The sequence below is a fragment of the Eucalyptus grandis genome, chromosome 10 (genome assembly GCF_016545825.1).
Source record: "Eucalyptus grandis isolate ANBG69807.140 chromosome 10, ASM1654582v1, whole genome shotgun sequence".
NCBI classification, from domain to species: Eukaryota; Viridiplantae; Streptophyta; class Magnoliopsida; order Myrtales; family Myrtaceae; genus Eucalyptus; species Eucalyptus grandis.
This window is the reverse complement of record NC_052621.1, coordinates 24,785,231-24,803,916: the sequence shown is the minus strand read 5'-3', so window position 1 is coordinate 24,803,916 and position 18,686 is coordinate 24,785,231. Positions and strand designations below refer to the sequence as shown.

Here is an 18,686-nt window from a genome sequence, read left to right as displayed (position 1 = left end):
GTTCCTTTATTAAATTCCCTCTGAGGGGATGGATGACTTATGATGCATTGGATGATACATTGAAATCGACCCAAGAAAAGAACCGGTAAGAATTTATTTAACTCCTAAAGCAAACACCTCTATAGTTGAAATAGAAAGGCATTTATACGGCTTAAGGACATAGAAATAGCAAATTATATGTTTGTCACACATACATGAAGCAGTAAGCTTGCATTTTGCGTTTACATTCACACTGGAATAAACTCAAGAGGAATTAAAATTGCAATAGGAGAAGTCAAATCCTCTTCCTAATCTTACATGCCATGCTTGAAAAACTTCTTTTTAACAACACATAATTCAGATAATGCATTCATCATGTCCATGCGCTCAATTGGAAGTTTTGTCGAGCAGCTAACTCCGATTCTCATTATGTCGGCAATGTTTTCCTCAAATCTTACCATGTCGACATCACTAATTTGGCTATCATCGATCCCTGCAGGATACTCTATGGATACCAGTTTAGGGTCTAAGATCTTTACCAAGCTCCCGCGTTGAGTTGTCTTGACGAATTCGTGGAGGGTCCATCCATCCTTGAACATAACATCAGTAGGTCTTATTCCGGTGAACATCTCGAGCAATAGTATCCCAAAGCTATACACATCTCCTTGCAACGATGAAGCACTGCCAAGGCCATATTCTAGAAAGCACCATCAGCTTGTCATGTTAGATGGGTACTTAACTTTGGAAATCCATTTTCTTCACTAGAATTCAGCATTTTAAATAAGCTATTAACTTGGACCCATATGATTAGAAAGCAGAAGGATTAACATACCTGGAGCTACATAGCCAATGGTTCCTTTTAACAAGCTAGAGCTTGCTTGACATTGAGAAGCATCTTGGCTTGTGCTTCCACGAAGAAATCGTGCTAGCCCGAAATCACACACTCGAGCTACCATGTCATGATCAAGAAGAACGTTGCTTGGCTTTAGGTCGCCATGTATGATGCTTGTTTGGCAATGGTGGTGAAGATATTCAATGGCAGAAGCCACATCAATGGCAATGTCTAACCTCTGGTTGAGATTGAGCTTCGGCATGTCAAGCGAATTTTCACTAGGGTGCAACCACCGTTCTAGGCTACCATTTTGCATCAAGTCATAGACTAGAGCCTTAAATTCTGCGCCTGTGAAATCGATGCTCGAGCAAACAGTGATGATGTTGACAAGATTTCGGTGGCGTATACTTCTCAACGCTTCACATTCTACCAAGAAGCTCTTAAAAGCCCCCTTTTGACTTAGGTTGAGCACTTTCACTGCCACCAATCGATTTCCATCTAGGATTCCTTGATACACAAAGCCGTGGCTCCCTTGGCCAATCAAATTAGATGGTGAGAACTCATTAGTTGCTTGACGGAGCTTTGCATAGGAAACCTTTAGGAAGCACTCATCAGTTGGCAATGCCATGCTAGGTCTTGTTGTAGATTTCCTCCTCCAGTATAGAATAACAATGAAGCATGTCAACATGATTAAAAACAAGATAGTTATCGCAATAGATATTTTCAATTTTGGAATCTTTCTCCGCTTCTTCATGTTGCTGACTTTGCATGCGGGAAGTCCAAGTTCCTTGATGCCCCCACATAATTCCTCGTTTCCCATTATTGATATGCGCTTTGTATCTTTGAAAATCCCCTCCTGTGGCACCTCTCCTTCAAGACCGTTAAAGGATAGATCCAAGGCTTCAAGCACAGTGAAATTCTCAAAATATATGGGAATTTGACCGGACAATTTGTTTCTTGAGAGATTGAGGTATAGAAGGCCAATCAAGGTCCTTAGAGAATGTGGTATACTTCCTTCAAAAAAATTGCCTGCCATGCCCAAGCTTACTAGCATAAGGCACTGGGACAAAGTGCTTGGTATTTCTCCAGTCAGCCTATTGTCAGAAAGGTCGACTTGCACAATTTGGCTCATATTTCCCACTTCAAGAGGTAATGGCCCCATTAAGGAATTTCCAGCAACTCCAAAATAGAGGGATAGAGAAGAAAGGCCGATGACCTCTTTCGGTATTGTACCGTTAAAGTTGTTATTGGATAACCACAATGCTTGCAATTGTCGACACCGTCCAAGACTTGGGGGAATGTCACCTTCTAGTTGATTATATTGAAGGTACAAGCGAAGCAATTGGGAGACGTTTCCAAGAGAGGAAGGAATTGCCCCTGAAATCTTATTACCCCATAGGTAAAGATAGGTTAAATTTTGGAGCTTACCAATGCCATCGGGAATCTCACCGCTGATGCTGTTGTTGTATAACACCAAGATCTGTAAGCCATTCAACTTCTCGATTTCTCGAGGGATGCTTCCTGTGATTAGATTTGATCCCAAGCTTAAGATCTGAAGCGTGTTCGTGAAATTGGCAATGGAAGCAGGTATTGCTCCTCTAAATTTGTTGTTGCCAAAATCTAAGGATTTCAATTTGGTGCAGTTGGTTAAAGTGGTGAGGAAGCTTAAGCCGTCAAGTCCTGTTTGTAACTGGTTTTGGGTAAAAGAAATAAATGTCAAATTCATCAAGTTTCCAAGATTGGCAGGCACACTCCCCGTAAAGCTATTAAAAGCAAGAGACAGCATTTTAAGTCTAGTAGCATTAGGCAGCGAATGTGGCACTTGCCCTGAAAATCGATTTTCCCCAAGGGAAAGAAACTGGAGATGTGGAAAATAGTTGCCAATTTCTGGTGGGATTTCACCATGTAGGCTATTTAGATTTACGGCAAGGGAGAGAAGTGATGTAAGGTTGTATATAGAAGAAGGGATGTGTCCTGTTAAATTATTAAAACCTAAATGTAGGACTTTTAATCTTGAGATGCTTCCGAGCTCGGCCGGTATTCGACCTCTTAGGTTATTTTGTTGGAAATATAACGCTACAAGTGAAGATCCATTCCCCAACCAACTTGGAATTTTCCCGGTAAAATTGTTCTGTCCAACCACAAAATCAATGAGTTCTCTCTCAACTAAATACTGAAGCTCATCAGGTATCCTCCCGCTAAGTCGATTGGAGTGCAAATAGAGGAATTGCATACCTATGCAAGATGACAAATTCCGTGGTATCTCCCCTCCGAGTTCATTGTTGAAGAGGCCTAGCCATGTCAATCTAAACAACTTCCCGAATTCTTCTGGAATGTTGCCTCGAAGTCGATTTGCACTCAGATCAATTACTCTTAAGAAGGTGAGATTTCCTATATTGGGAGGTATTGTGCCAATGAGCTTTTGATTCATCAAGTCGAGGGCAGTGACTCTTCCTACGTGGCGACGACTGCAATAAACTCCTGACCAGTTGCAATGACTAACGGACTCATTCCAGGAACTCATGATCCCTAGAGGATCTTCAATCATCTTGTCCTTGAAGGCAAGCAATGCTGCCCTATCTGTTTCATTTCTGGGATAGGATGCGTAGGTAATACAAGTGTTGGAGTGAGTTTGATATATGAAAAGAATGAGGCTGACAAAAGCTAATACTGAATTCATTCTCAAGTTTGGCATGGTTGCTTCCATACTTGATCTGCCAAGACAGAGACAATAGAAAGACTAGGTGATGGTCTTCTTAAGTACTAACCAAAAGCATTAGATTGACCGTTTAAATCCGATGCATCCAAAGACCACATTTTAGTCCACCCAAAACCCGGACTTTTGTTCAAATCAGCTTGAATTCGAACATTATTGTTCGTGACAACCAAAATCCAATTTGATGCATAGGCAATTTCTAAAAATATATTTCATTCATTTATCTTTATATGTCATAAAAGTGATCATTTTTAGAAAAAAATATTTTCTAGATCATTTATTTTTTACGAAACAAACAGAGCCTAAGTTAAATCTTAGTTTCTGAAATAATAATAGGAAAGAGCACCTTTGAATTTCATAACGTTTGACCCCCCAAAGAAAAATGTAAATTCAACCTATTGGAATCTTAGACTTTGTACAACTTAGTTGGAATCCTCTATGTAGTGTTTGAGCTCCATCCTTTTCTCACGACAATGAGAAAATCTAATCCTTATAGGACAGTGTCAGCATAACTTGTCATGGGTTAAATGGTGGCAAAATTATCGAGCCCAATCAGACGTTTGACATCAACTCAGACAATCCAACGGACCGCGATCGTTGTCCTCAATGGTTGATGATGATTGTCAATCAACAAGCTCATAAATTGATTAGACAATATTTCCATGTGAAAGCTCGTGGCGTTGTGGAAGGAAATGGACATTGGGCCCAGTTCAAAGTAATGAGCAAATTTTCAATGATCTAGTTTTGAAACTTAGCAATGATTGCGGCCTAATATAGAGGAACGGATGATGGAATTTTTCCAAGATTGATAAAGAAGAGGAGCACAGACGTCTAAGTTTTTTTTCTAATCTAAAGTTTGATCAAAGTTAGCCTGCGTTTATGAGCAGTGCCGTAATGCGTGCTAACTTTACAGTGGGCCTTTTACCCATCCCCACTCACCCCAAGCGCGGGTGACTGCTATACCAACCTACCTGATGGTAGTCGAGAGATTTAAGCATATCCCGACATGGAGTCTACCTTCCCCACCATAAGGCCTCCAAATTCCATGTCTATCTTTGTTTTCCCGATAGAGAGGGAATACGGAGAATAGCGTGGAGTCCCTCACCCAAGGGCGGATCTCCCACCTGTTTCCTCCTTGAGCCTTTTAAGGACCTGCTCAGGTCCAACGTTAGCATAACCTGCCATGGTTAAATGGTGACAAAGTTATCAAGCCCAATCAGATGTTTGACATCAACTCAGACAAGCCAACGGACTGCAATCGTTGTCCTCAATGGTTGATGATGATTGTCAATCAACAAGCTCATAAATTGATTAGACAATTTTTCCATGTGAAAGGCTAAAGCTCGTGGCATTGTGGAAGGAAATGGACATTGGGCCCAATTCAAAGCAATGAGCAAATTTTCAATGATCTAGTTTTGAAACTTAGCTACAATTGCGCCTAATATAGAGGAGCGAATGATGGAATTTTTCCAAGAATGATAAAGAAGAGGGGCACAGACATCTAACTTTTTTTTTTTATCTAAAGTTTGATCATAGTTGCGCCTAATATAGAGGAGTGAATGATGGAATTTTTCCAAGAATGATAAAGAAGAGGGGCACGGACGTCTAACTTTTTTTTTTTTTATCTAAAGTTTGATCATAGTTGCGCCTAATATAGAGGAGCGAATGATGGAATTTTTCCAAGAATGATAAAGAAGAGGGGCATGGACGTTTAACTTTTTTTTTTTTTATTTCATCTAAAGTTTGATCATAGTCACGCCTAATATAGAGGAGTGAATGATAGAATTTTTCCAAGAATGATAAAGAAGAGGGGCCCATATGTCTAACTTTTTTATCTAAAGTTTGATCAAAGTTGAATGTGAATTTGGGTTGTACTCATTATGAGATTTTCAATGATTCCCAATTTGCCTAAATCAAAAAGGTAGGTCTCAAGATATCATAAATTTCAATGACGATTGTACAATTGTGGGGAGTCATCGTGTCAAAGATATTGATCCCTATCTCAAGATAGATTTGGGATGCAAAAATCAATTCAGTAATTTTATTTATAAAGTGATACGAGACACTATTATGACACATTTGAGTATGAAATATTCTTGTAACTGTCTTACAATTATTCACAATAACTTTGAGATTTGATTGCGTAAATTATTATTATTATTTTTCACATTCCCAACATTACTTATTAAAACATAAATGAAAAGTGATGATGAGAAGACCAAGCAACTAAAAACATTCTCCTCGGCAAGCCCATCTTGATGGATGAACGGATAAAAGAAAACCACGATTGAGCCGATTAATGTTGAGAAAATATAGAAGCTTGGAGACCTTTGTTGAGCCCACAGCCTTTTGGGCTAAATTTAAAACTTGGAGGGGCCCAAGTGAAACCGCCCTAAAAAGTCATGGCATTGAAAGTCTGTTCAATAGCTTCTATAATTTGAGAAATCTGCATGACTAAATTAATACACGGATAAAAAAATATATATAGCCACAACGAAATTTAAAATAATCACATTTTAAAACAATCACGATCTTTAAATGAAAAGTAGCAAGCAATCTAGCTCGTTAAATAAGAAAGAAACGTTGCTGGATGAGAATGGCAGTTTCTTTCTAGGAGATTGGAGTAATTACCGTATGCATCTTAATCTCGATCATCCACATGGGTCCTATATGATGGCCGCACTACTCAATGGTTGAGATGGTGCTAGTTCACATGATTTGAGTCCATATATTTTTTTTCAGGAGAGAGATGCATCATATGGACCACTAATTCTGTCTTATTTGTTGTTTCCTCAACACAATTGATCATAAGATGATCGGTTCATCTTGGCTCGAAGAAGGCAGATGACGTCAAATTTGGATTGTCTCACCTTTGGATTTGGACTAGATTGACTTAATTCACTCATGACTTGTCTAGTTCATGCAATACAATAAAATTTATTTGCAATCGATCCAAAATACGCCCAACCCAAATCTAGTCGAACAACTACATTTTGAGAGTACCTTGTTTAAGTCAACTTGCCACCACTGCCACATGGCTTCTATACCTATTGAATCCACCTTGGCGTAGGCCAAACAAAATTAGCGAACAATAGATTTGAAATTTTGAAAAGCCAAAAATTATAGATCTAAAGTAGCAAATTACTATTTTATGTGGCCAAAAAATATGCAAGCAAACTATCAATGATCTAAGTTTGATTTCTTCTAATAAAAATGCACTGAATTTCAATTTCCGCAATTGATGCATCTGACTAGAATCCGACCAATTTTTTTGAAAAATTGTTGATGGAGCGGACACAAGGCCAGGCAACATGTCATCAACATGGTGGCGCCATTTACAAAAAGGATCTGATTTTAGCTTCTGTTGATTGCTGAGCATTCCTCTTTATCTAGTGGACATAAAAAAAAGGTTTTCTTTCCAATGGAACTAGGAATCAATATTTGTGTTCTCAACAAAATTATTCAACACAGAGCTTTTGTAATCAGGAAATTCGGTTGGGTATCATGTATCTCGGTGATTGGTAATCCTTTTCATGGAAGAGACTGAAGAAAACGTCCTTATTGCTGAAAATCATGTAATAGGCACAAAACCACGTCATTGTGAAACCAAGTGAGCGGTATCAATGTTGTTCTACCATTTTCAAAAAACAAGAAAGAAAAATTGGCTGAAGGACATAAGAAAATAATCTCTCCATAAACTACAGGAGTACATGGAAACCTTCCATGATAGCCACAAGGACTCTTAGGGTGCATTTGGTTTAATATTTCGAAAGCCCATTAGGAAAATGCAAATCTGGCTAGCGGCCGTTGGTCGAGATTGCCCAAGGTCAGGCGACCTCAATGACGGCTCCAGTGCCAAATCTGGCTCGTCAACGATCGTAGCCCTTCACCGAACTGAGAGGTAAGTACACTATCAGTGCCAAAAGTTGTGTACGGCGTTCACTTTGGTGCCAAAAGTTTCCAACGTATATTTAAGTGCCAAATCGAATAAAAAACGCTCACTTTGGTGCCACCGGCGAAAGATTCCGACCAGATTAATTACATGGCTTTTATATTTAAAAAAAGAAGAAGTTGCGGTGGCTTTTAAATGATGTCATTTTCCATCATCCTCAAGAAACGACGTCGTTTTGCCGTCATACGTGGACATCCTCACAAAAACGACGCCGTATAGCTCATATGTGGATTGAAATTAGGGTTCCTTTGTCTTCGCCGCTCGACCACTCTCTTTCGCCTACCATCGCTCGGCTACCGTCGCTCGACCACCATCGTAGTTGCTCGACCAGGTGAGCAAGGAGAGATTGAGATTGTTACTCAAGCAAGAAGTGGCACGAAGAATAGTAGGCAAGGGCAGAGGAGGAGGAGGAAGAAGAGGGGTTGAAGGTGCCGCTACTGGTGTGCTACTGCTGCTACTACTGGTGTCGTTGCTAGTGCCGCTGCCGGTGCGCTGTTGGTGTTGCTCTTTGGGGAAGAAGACGACATGCCTTCTCTCTCTCTCTCTCTCTCTCTCTCTCTCTCTCTCTCTCTCTCTCTCTCTCTCTCTCTCAATTTGGGGATAGGGTTCTAAGTTGGAGGAAAGACGCCAAACGGCGTCGTTTTGTTGTTTGGATGCTAACTCAACTCTCCAACAAGCCACATCAACTTCAAAAATTAATAAAAAAAAGTACCATGCCAGATTTCCGACCAAATTGATCGGCGTTGGCACTGAAATGATCGTTTTTCAAATTTGTTGGCACTTAAGTGATCAAAAATAAACTTTTGGCACCAAAGTGAGCGTTATACACAACTTTTAGCATTAATAGTGTACTTATCCCCGAACCAACGAAGGGTTAGTCTTTATAACATATATATTTGAATTTTTTAGCATTTAAAAAAAATAATAACAAGTGTTATCCGATATTGCCCTATAAGTTCGAGTTGGTGGTGTTGCTGATGCCTTCACCGACTTTTGAGATTCTTGTACAGTGACAGTTGTTTGCGGGTTGGTGTTTTGCTGGCTGTTTGTTGCTTGTTGCTGCTGCTCGGCTGATTGGTTTCGTTGGAGGCTAGGGGCTGCATCTAGTTCTTTGCAGGTTGTTATCACATGCTGGGAGGGTCGCTACCATCTACTGTCCTTTCCTCCTTTGTTGCCGTTGGCTGGCTGCTTGCTGTTGTTGGTGGCCACTGTTTTGGTTGCTTGTAGCCACTGTGTTGGCTGATTAGTTACTGCTATTTTGCTAGTTGTGGTTCCTTTTTTTCGACATCCTTCCACTCGTTATGACTTGTTTGTCGTCACGAGTATAAGTTCTTAGTGCCGAGTTTCTTGTTGTATGGCTGTATAACTTTTGGTTAAAGTCAATATATCTCTTATCTTTACCAAAATAATAATAATAATAATAATAACAAGGGAAAAATTGGAAATTTGAAGAATGAGCTAGGGTAGTTTTGAAAGAAAAAAAATGAGTTTCAACATTTGGTTAAATGCTGAAAGCTCAATGCTAGTTTATGAAGCACCGACACTCTCCAAAAGCTTTTATGTCGTATCAGACACTTTGACACGTGTCTGACACTCTTCGATATTCTCAGATACTCTCGGACACTCGGTTAACGCATGTCGGAAAATCTAACACCTAGTCAACTTTTTCAAAACTTTCCAACACTTGAGTCAAAATTCCAACATACAAGTTTCTGACACGTGATTCCTATATCAAGTCGATTTTAAAAAATTTTAATAAATGAAATGTTAAAATGTATATATGTGAAAATATAAAACACAATAATAAAAATAATAAATGGAGAAAGAAGAAAGACCTAGTATTCTCTTCTCTTCTAACTCTCACATTCTGTGATACACAATCGCCTCTTAAGATTTTTTTTTTTTTTTCATCTTCCAACATATCTAACATTCAAGTCCAGAATGTCAATTGCTTATTTTTTTTCTCCAAGTTTTATGAATTATTGGAATTGTCGACGCCTAAAATTTCATTTTAATTAATTAGGTTTTACTTCATTTTATTTTATTTTATTTTATCTTTTTTGGATAAAAAATAATAATGAACGAAAAACAGAAAAAGACAAAACAAAAGTAAAACAAAAAGAAATAGCCATGGGCCCCTATGTCCCATTTTTCCTCCTCCAAGCCCAACCCTCTTTGGTCATCTTTCTCCACCATCCGCCTCTACAGCACACGCGTGGAGGGCGCGATGTCAGAAAGGAGGAGAGGACGGTGACGCACATGGGGGAGCTGGCAACGCACTGAAGGATAGGCAGGTGGCGGATGGGACGCCAGTTCGGCAGGCGGAGGCCATTCGGCGCACAAGGACCGGTGGTCGAAGCTCCGTCGACCGACCTCCCCCTCGCCTATAAATAGGACTCCCCCCGACGACAACAAAGTGCACGCCGAGAATGATCGAGGGCTGCAAAGCTTCGTGCTTCCTACTGAGAGACTTAAGAAAGGGGGCCCAGATCCGAAGGCTCACAACCACGAAGAGAGAGAGAGGCTAGCCGAAGCTCGGGGTCCCCTGAGAGACTTCGGGGAGCTCGAGTGCAGGGCCGGCCGTGGTGTGGTGAGCTCAGAGGGGTCCTCGAGAGATTTCGGGGAGCTCGAAGAGCGAACCCGAGAGAGAGAGAGAAGCTATCTCGCCGTCGTCGCCGCCCCGGTCGCGCCGTTGCCACGAACAGGTATCATGATGTCGCCGTCACCATCGCCATCGCCATCTCCCTCTCCGTAGTCCAGTCATCGCTGTCGTCGCCGTTGCGCCTCGGTCCTCTCCCTCCTCGGCGTTGCGATTCGGCAACCCTAGGGTTCCCGATTTTCCGAGTCACAATCCCGAGTTGTCGGGTCGGACCCGGATCGGGAACCGGGTAGGGATTCCGTAAATCCCGAGGGCGGCGGAGGTCGGGTCACGAGTCGGGTCGGATCCGGGTAGGGTTTTCGCAAGGGAGCCGGGTCGTCGGGCCGGGCCGGGCATCCCCAAACGCCCGGCCGCGACGTCGTTTTGTCCTTTTAAAAAAAAAAAAAACCAAAAAAGTCCGGCTGCGTAGCGGGCCCGTCCGTGTTTTGGGCTGGCCTGGTCGATCCAACCCGCGTATCCGACCCTGGTCCCTTTTTATAATATTTTAATATAAAAATATTTTAATAAATAAATAATTTATTTATTTTAAAAATATTAAAAAATAATTTAATTTCCAAAAAAACCATGAAATATTGAAAAGTATTAAAAATATTTTATTTTCTGAAAAATCAAAAAATAAAAAATATTCCATATTTTCCAAAAAATGCCAAAAAGCCAAAAAAAGCCAAAAATTCATGAAAAAGCCAAAAAAATTCAGAAAAAGCCAAAAAGACTTGTATTTTTTCAAAAATACCCAAAAATCCAAAAATCCCTTTTATGTCCAAAAATGAGAAAAAGACCCGAAGAATGTTTTTCATCCCCAAAATGCATGAAAAATCCCACAAGCATCCAAAAAGCCTTAGGGTTTAAACAAGATTAGGTACCGAAAGAGCATTAGTGATTAACTAGTGTAATCAAGTCCCCGATCCTAATTTCTCTCGGTTACGCAGAGCGAGTATTTCTCCCGATATTTCGCTTGAGTTTCTAATCAACCCACCCCAAATTGATTAGTAACGACTTCGTTTAAAAATTAACTTGCGGGTTAAAAATTTAGACTATTAAAGTCATGAATTGGTGGACTTGGGAGAGTCCGGGCTTAATAAATTCAGCCAAGCCATTAGCCTCTCGCCGGCGCCCGTACCCGATTGCGAGCACCGAAAAAAAGAGGTCGCGACAGAATAGAGTTGAATTTGTCAAATTGAAATAATAAATGATATTAATAAATGATGGATTAATGTTTTTAGTGCAAATTCATTCTAGTCTTTTTTAATTATTTATTTATTTGTTGAATAAAATTAATTTAATTGAAATAATCATAAAAAGGATAATATATTATGTATATATAAAAATATATATTTAATATATAACGTGTCCCAACATGTCAAAATTCTATGTTTTTTTAAAAACGTGTCGGTGTGTCGCTTTCTCAATACTGACTTTCATTTGAAAGCTACTTCGAATTGGTTGTCAAACGGTCCATATATTTCCCCAAGGGCATTGGAGGCCGACGGCCCCTTGAAAATACTGAACAAAACACACCCAAACATTCTCATTCTCGTCACACAATTTCTCAAGTTCTCACCTTCCAGCAGCAAAATTACAACAAAAACGAACAATGCAACTGGACTCAAGTACATTCAAATATCTTATACCAGGAATATTACCATAGCAACAGTCGAAATCCATGTTTTATTTATTACAAAATGTGCTAGTTTTGCTTTCTGACCGACCAGAAGCTGCTAGTTTGGAGACTCCCTAAATTGTAAGTTGTGGCCACTTGTAGTCGAAAGCCCCCTTTAAAGGCTGTATTACGGATGGACTCCATAGACAACCGAGCTAGCCTGCCATTGACATTGACATTAAAAGAGGAACCTAACTCCAACAAGTTACGTCATGCCCATCTTTACTTACAATTTCCCCGTCTGCTCAATAACCTGAGATGGATCAGGCCGCCTTCTCCAACGTGTCGCCTGAAAAATATAAAAAGAAAGAGGAGGATGATTCAATCAGGCTCTCACCAATTGTCAATGATCATGCACGATTTGATCAAGACCCTAGTGGTTTCTTGTCCCGAGACTTGTTAGCATGCGATCCAATTTCACTAAATCCAAAGCAATGCTTGGGACACAATGATATATGCATACGGCGACTAACAAGGAACTTACTTGGTGCAGGGCTCTGCATCCTATCCTCGTGAACGCGGGTTTTGAGAAACTTGTCTCTGATTGAGAGCAAGTCCCGTGCAACTCCATTCATGTCCTTCCTGTCTTTCGGTGATTCTGCCGAGCAAGTTAATCCAATCTCAAAGACCGATATCAGACATTCGGCTTTGTCGATTCCGCAGTCACTCCAATCTGCTTGCTCATCACTGCTTTCACCTACTTCCCCACAGAAAATCGATTGATCCAAGAACCCTGTTGCTCGCTTTGGCATCACCGACTTGACAAATTTCTGAAGGTTGAAATCGTCTTCAAATATATTATCTGTTGGCTGTCTTCCCGTGAACATCTCTAGCAAGAGGATCCCGAAGCTGTACACATCCCCACTGGTTGATGGATGAACACCCATTCCATATTCTGCGAGTCCAGAAAAAGTTCCTGTTAGCTCGATTACTCTACAAGGTCTCTGAATTCTTCTGATTTTCGTGAATGTAAATGTTTTTGTGATCTTTAGAGCAGTACCTGGAGCGATGTAACCCACGGTTCCCTTAAAAGCAGAGGAGCTGAGATGACTCAAAGATGTCTTCGTTAGACTCGAAACGAGCCTCGACAATCCAAAATCACTGATGTGAGCCATGAACTCATGGTCGAGAAGAATGTTGCTTGGTTTCAGATCACAGTGGACCAATGGAGTTTGGCACTGGTGGTGAAGATAATCCAAAGCAGAGGCTACATCAATCGCGATGTTCAATCTTTGGAGGAAGCTCCAAGTTTTTAATTGCATTTGCTCGTCGTTTGGGTGCAACCACATGTCCAAGTTGCCGTTTCCCATGAACTCGTATACCAAGGCTCTGAACTCATTACCATGAGAGTCGACACTTGAACAAGCAGTCAAGATCTTAACAAGGTTACGATGCCGAATGCTGCTGAGGGCTTTGCATTCGGCCAAGAAGCTCTTGAAAGCTCCTTTCTGCTGGAGATTCAAAACCTTGATGGCCACAATTCTTCCATCCGGACCAAGGGTTCCTTTGTATACACTGCCAAAACTACCTGAACAGGAGTTGCAAACTATTGTGATCATGCGACATGGTACATGAACTGTGAAGTGTGTTTCTGTTCTCATTTGAAGTTGCTAAATTATGGTGCATTCACATATAAAGATTACCTGAACCAATCAATTTGCTTGAACAGAATCCGTCGGTAGCTTTGAATAGAGCATCATAAGAAATCCTCTCGTAAAAATGGCCCAAGGAGTGAGTAGGCAGATGTTCCTTCTTCAAGTTTCTCAACCAGAAAAGCAATGCTAAGGATACTAATGCCACTGCACAAGAAGCACTGATGATTATGACCATCACCCACTTCGAAAGTCTATGCTTTATAGATCTTGGGATTGATATTGCCGGACATGAAGGCAAATGCAGTTCAGGTATGCCCCCGCAAAGCTCTTTGTTGCCATCAACTTTGAAGGCACTAGTGTTTCCAAATATCCCTTGTACAGTTACTTCGCCTTCAAAATTGTTAAAAGACAGATTCAAGAATTGCAGCGACGATGATAAGTTAACTAAGAACTCTGGGATTTGCCCTGATAGGTTGTTATTGGAAAGGTCAAGAAAACGAATGCCTTTTAACCCTCCTAATTGAGGAATGGGTCCTTGAAAACGGTTCGCCTGCATATACAGCTCTTCCAATCCCAAACAGTCACCCAAAGTTGTCAGAATTTCGCTGGAAATTTGATTGTATGAAACATCGAGAGAAATGAGGTTCTTTAAGTTGCCAACTTCAGGTGGCAGGGGCCCAGACAAAGAGTTGTGAGATACATTCAGAAGTATTATGAGGGACGATGGACTAATCATGTGGCTAGGAATGGTCCCGGTGAATTTGTTATGACAAAGGCGTATTTCCTGCAGGGACTTGCAGTTGCCGAGGCTCAAAGGTATGCTTCCTTCGAAGCTGTTGTTGTACAAGTACAGATCGATCAGTCCAGTGATATTACCAATGGTTGAAGGTATGTGCCCTGTCAAATTGTTTTGGCCCAAGTTCAGATAATGCAAGTTTGATAGCCTCCCAATAGACAATGGAATGTTGCCTGTTAACATGTTATCATCCATGTATAATCGATTGAGACCAAAGAGGTTTGTAATCACTTCAGGAATGCTTCCACAAATTCTGTTCCCCGACATTAGTAGCTGCTTCAGTTGGGTCGAGAGGTTACCGACAGAAACAGGCAGCTCACCTTTGAACTGGTTATATTGTAAATCCAGCATTTCAAGGTTGCTGCAGTTGGCCAAATCAGCAAGGAAACTTAGACCATCAGTTGTGCTGCTTCCAAGAAAATTTTGAAGAAGGTTGAGCCATTTCAAGTTTTGAAGCCTGCCAAAGCTGGCCTGAACACGTCCAGAGAAGTTATTCAAGGGGATATCAATTGTTGCCAAGTTCGAGGCATTGGACAGTGAATCGGGAATAGGACCTGTGAACTGATTATCTCCCAGGACAAGTGTTTGCAGATTCGGAAGCAGAAGGCCTATGTCTCTCCTGATACTGCCAGTGAACAGGTTATGGTACAAACCAATGATATTGAGGGATGACAAGTTGCAAAGAGCGGAAGGGAAGCCACCTGTCAGCTCGTTTTCACTGACCACGAAAACTTTGAGCCTTGTTTTGCTTGTAGAAATTGGAACTCCTCCTATCAGGCTGTTGTTCAATAGATCAAGCACTTGGAGGGAGGAAAGGTTTCCTATGGAAGCAGGGATTGGTCCCGTGAGATTGTTGTTAGAGAAGGAGAGCTTCTGAAGTTTCAACAGCGACCCAAATTCAGAAGGGATGCGATCGTGGAGATAATTATAATCGAGCTCGAGAGTCAGGAGGTTAAGACACTGGGAGAGATTTCTAGGAATTCCACCTCCCAAAGTGTTGTGGCTCAAGATCAGGTTTCTAAGCCTGAACAAGCGCCCGATTTCTGGAGGAATGAAACCATGCAAAGAGTTGTTTGCGAGGTTCAGGTATTGGAGGAACGAAAGGTTTCCGATAAAAGGGGACACGGTCCCTGCCAAATCTTGCCCATCGAGGTTCAAGGCAGTGACTCTTTGGTGTCTGAGACCGCAAGTGACTCCAGTCCATTGGCAGAAATGGTGGGAATCATTCCAAGAGGCCAATGTTCCTGCAGAATTATCTGTTAAGAGGGACCTGAACTGTTGCAGAGCAATTTTATCGGTCTCGTTTCCTAGAGCGCTACAAGAAGCGAAGCTTGTGATCACCAGTTCTAGGATCCAGATGGCAGGGAAGTTGACTGAACAGAAATGGCTCAAACTCATTTTCTGCTTTGCTAGTGTCAGGGAGGAGATGCTTGGATAGCCATGATAGAACATGACTTGACCTGAAGATTCCATTTATAGTGAAGACCATAGGAGCTTGGAAGCATAGAAGAATTTAATAGCCAACTGCTTCAGGACGATTGGGACCCTGAAGAGGCCATAAGAAGATCGGAGTCAATTAATAAATTCAGATATTAGATTCATTTTGGGGACACTATGAGTCTAGCCGCACTTGACTTGGCTAATTGTCAAGAGTATTCAAGACAAGTATAACTAAGAATACGAGATATATCCTAAATGTCTTTTATTATCAAAATTCAAAATTTATACGGATGAAAGGATTGTCAAAGCAGTTCGGTGTGGTAACAGGTTAAAGTGGCTATCATGTGTTGCCATGGCTGCTGTGCTGCGACAGATTGGTGTAGTGGGGCTATTGCGATTGTTGCGCAAGGACAATGCGGCAACGAGATGATGTTGGAAGGTTGTCGTGACTGCTGTCTAGGGACTACTCGAAAACAAGCTGGCGTCGCAAGGCTGTCGTGAATCGAGGTTGAAAGAGGGATACTAGTAGTAAAAGAAAAAATGACACGAGATGTAACGTATGCCGTGCTAGATAAGAAATAATGCAGAAAAATTAATTGAGTAATTTCTATATTTTTGTGTTATGAGCTATATTTTGACCATCTAAGTAACATATCAATTAAGATAAGTACAACCAAACGAAGATATTGAGAATTTTCTAAACATATACAACATCAACAGATATATTATATATCTAAAACAGTAGAAAGTGTACCAATTTGGATTACTCTTAAGAAGCAACCATGCAAGCACTTCTTGAAGCAGCCAATCACTATAAACGAAATAAGCACACTTTTAATACTCCGTTTGGCAAGTAACTTAGCTGTATGACTAGAAACGTACCGGTGAAAACTTACCAAGCCAACTGTACAGTAATAAGTTACTAACATCATAAGGAATTTTACCAACTTTATGTGGAATGAAAGTTGTCCTTATTGATAAATTTTGCCGATGGTAAAATCATGTAACTGCTAACTAAACTGTTGAGACACTACAAGGAGTTCTTGGCCTGTCACTATATCTTTATAGTTGAAGTTTCATTTTATATAAAAATTCAAGTCGTAAATTTTAATGTCTTGTATGTCATTTTGTAAATTATCATATTCAAATATGCTGAAATAAATTGGCAATAATGCACAAAAATTTGTACATATCATTAGACTATTGTAATAGATATTAGAAAATTATTACTATGTTCATCATGAATGCCGAAAAGAAATATACTGACACATTCTTTCATAGGTCAAGCATGCAATGGTGGCTGACCCAAAAAAAAAAAAATTAATGGTAAATGTGTAAACTATCTTTTCATATCGGTAGGGAACCTAATAAACATTCTAGTCACGGAAAACTATAAGATTATCTAATCAATTACATTCCGTTTTTATTGGTTTCTATTTTATATTTCAACATAGACTGACTACATAAATTAAGTAATCCATTGAGAAAATAACATAAATAGTCTTTGAACTTTAACCCATTGTGTAATGTGATCATCTAAGCTTTTAATTTATTCAATATAGTCTCTAAACTTAAATTAATTTAAGGGTAACATTAAACATTTTCATATGATTCAGTACCAAAAATTCAGAGACTACATAGAATAAATAAAAATTCAAAAACCACATTACACATTGAATTAAAATTTATGGATCATTTGTGTCATTATCCCCAATCCATTTGTATGTGAATAGAGGCCGCCTTCACTCGTTGTGAGGCTAGGGCAAGCCTCGCTCGCGGCCTTGGGCAACGCTAAGCGAGGGACGCGAAGCCCTCTCCAACGCTGGGCGAGGGCCACAACCCTCACCGGTGGTTGGGAAGGGCCGAAGGCTTGCCAACCACTACCGGAGAAGAAGGGAAAAGGAAAAAAAATCAATAAAAAAAATTCGAAAAATAAAAAATATATATTTAAAAATTGCCACATTAGCGTTTGTCGGCTGGCCGGCATCCATGTCAACATCGGCCAACCAAAATTGGCCAAATGGATTAAATTGGTACCAATGTAAAAAGATTTAAGATTGAATTGGTCCAATTAAAAGATATATGACTAAATTGGTCCAATTGAAAAGTTTAGAACCAAATTGATACTAATGCCATTGGTTTAGAACTTTTTGATACTTTTCCTTCCCAGGATTATAAGCCTCCACTGCTGTTGATAGGCATGAAAGCTGCAGGCCATTAGTTTATTTGCATTTGGTATGGAGCATCAAAGCATCAGTCACCTCGAAGATTACAGGATGTTTATATTAAGCAACTAGTTACCAAGTCCAAACCAGAGGGGGCTAACTTAAATGTCCTGATAAAGACACCTTAGGGAGTATTGGGGGAGAAATCACACTCACAGACAGCACCCCAAAATGTTATGGCAACGATGATGTAGTTGTCTCCTTGTCTCCTTGTATAAAAGAAGAATTTTCGCTCTCCGCTCCATCAATTTGACGTGGGAAGGATTAAGTCTACTAAGAAACCTTTCATCGACCAAGTAAGCTTGAAATATCAGCAAAGGTATGACAATGTATCGCTTCATGTTGGCCTGAGGTGCTACCTATTACCTAAGAACATTCTCAGCAAACAACGCCTTAATGATGGGGACGGAAGTAGGTTTTGATGAGCTTATCTGGGTTCAGAATTGAGACTTCGTCATGCTGAAAGTTACTGGTTTGCTGTAGTTGTGAATCAGTGGTGAAGACTCCAGCACGTTGACAATGAGAAAATGAAATTCTCAAAAAAGTATTGGATGAAGCATAACACTTAGCAGCAGGAAAACGCTGCCTGTCAATTGGGACCGATGACATTGATACCTAATATTATAGGAACAAAGTCTCCTTCATGCCTGGGTTGAAGCTACCTTGTTGTAGGCTATAACCAGGTCGGTGATGGTTGTTGATGATTGTTTTTATTTGCCTGCGCGTGAACTTGGCATAAACTTATGTCATGATTAAGTGCAAATAACCCCAAATTACGGGATGTATGGCGACTTATCTGCTCCTTCTAATCTTTAAAAATGTGCAAAATCTA

At 40.4% G+C, this 18,686-nt stretch overlaps 2 protein-coding genes across 2 annotated transcripts; both read right to left on the bottom strand.

Annotated features, from left to right (window-relative positions):
* Positions 1–293: 293 nt before the first annotated feature.
* Positions 294–4,712, bottom strand: LOC104423831 (probable LRR receptor-like serine/threonine-protein kinase At3g47570). The gene is made up of 4 exons (XM_039302925.1): positions 4,633–4,712; positions 3,047–3,525; positions 812–2,332; positions 294–676 (listed from the first exon to the last, which is right to left on the bottom strand). Exons 1-4 carry the CDS (start codon positions 4,710–4,712, stop codon positions 294–296), a joined length of 2,463 nt encoding a protein of 820 aa, XP_039158859.1.
* Positions 4,713–12,061: 7,349 nt separating this feature from the next.
* Positions 12,062–15,662, bottom strand: LOC104423830 (putative receptor-like protein kinase At3g47110). The gene is made up of 3 exons (XM_039302924.1): positions 13,442–15,662; positions 12,283–13,326; positions 12,062–12,087 (listed from the first exon to the last, which is right to left on the bottom strand). The coding sequence occupies exons 1-3, from the start codon at positions 15,660–15,662 to the stop codon at positions 12,062–12,064; spliced, it is 3,291 nt and encodes a 1,096-aa protein (XP_039158858.1).
* Positions 15,663–18,686: the final 3,024 nt, after the last annotated feature.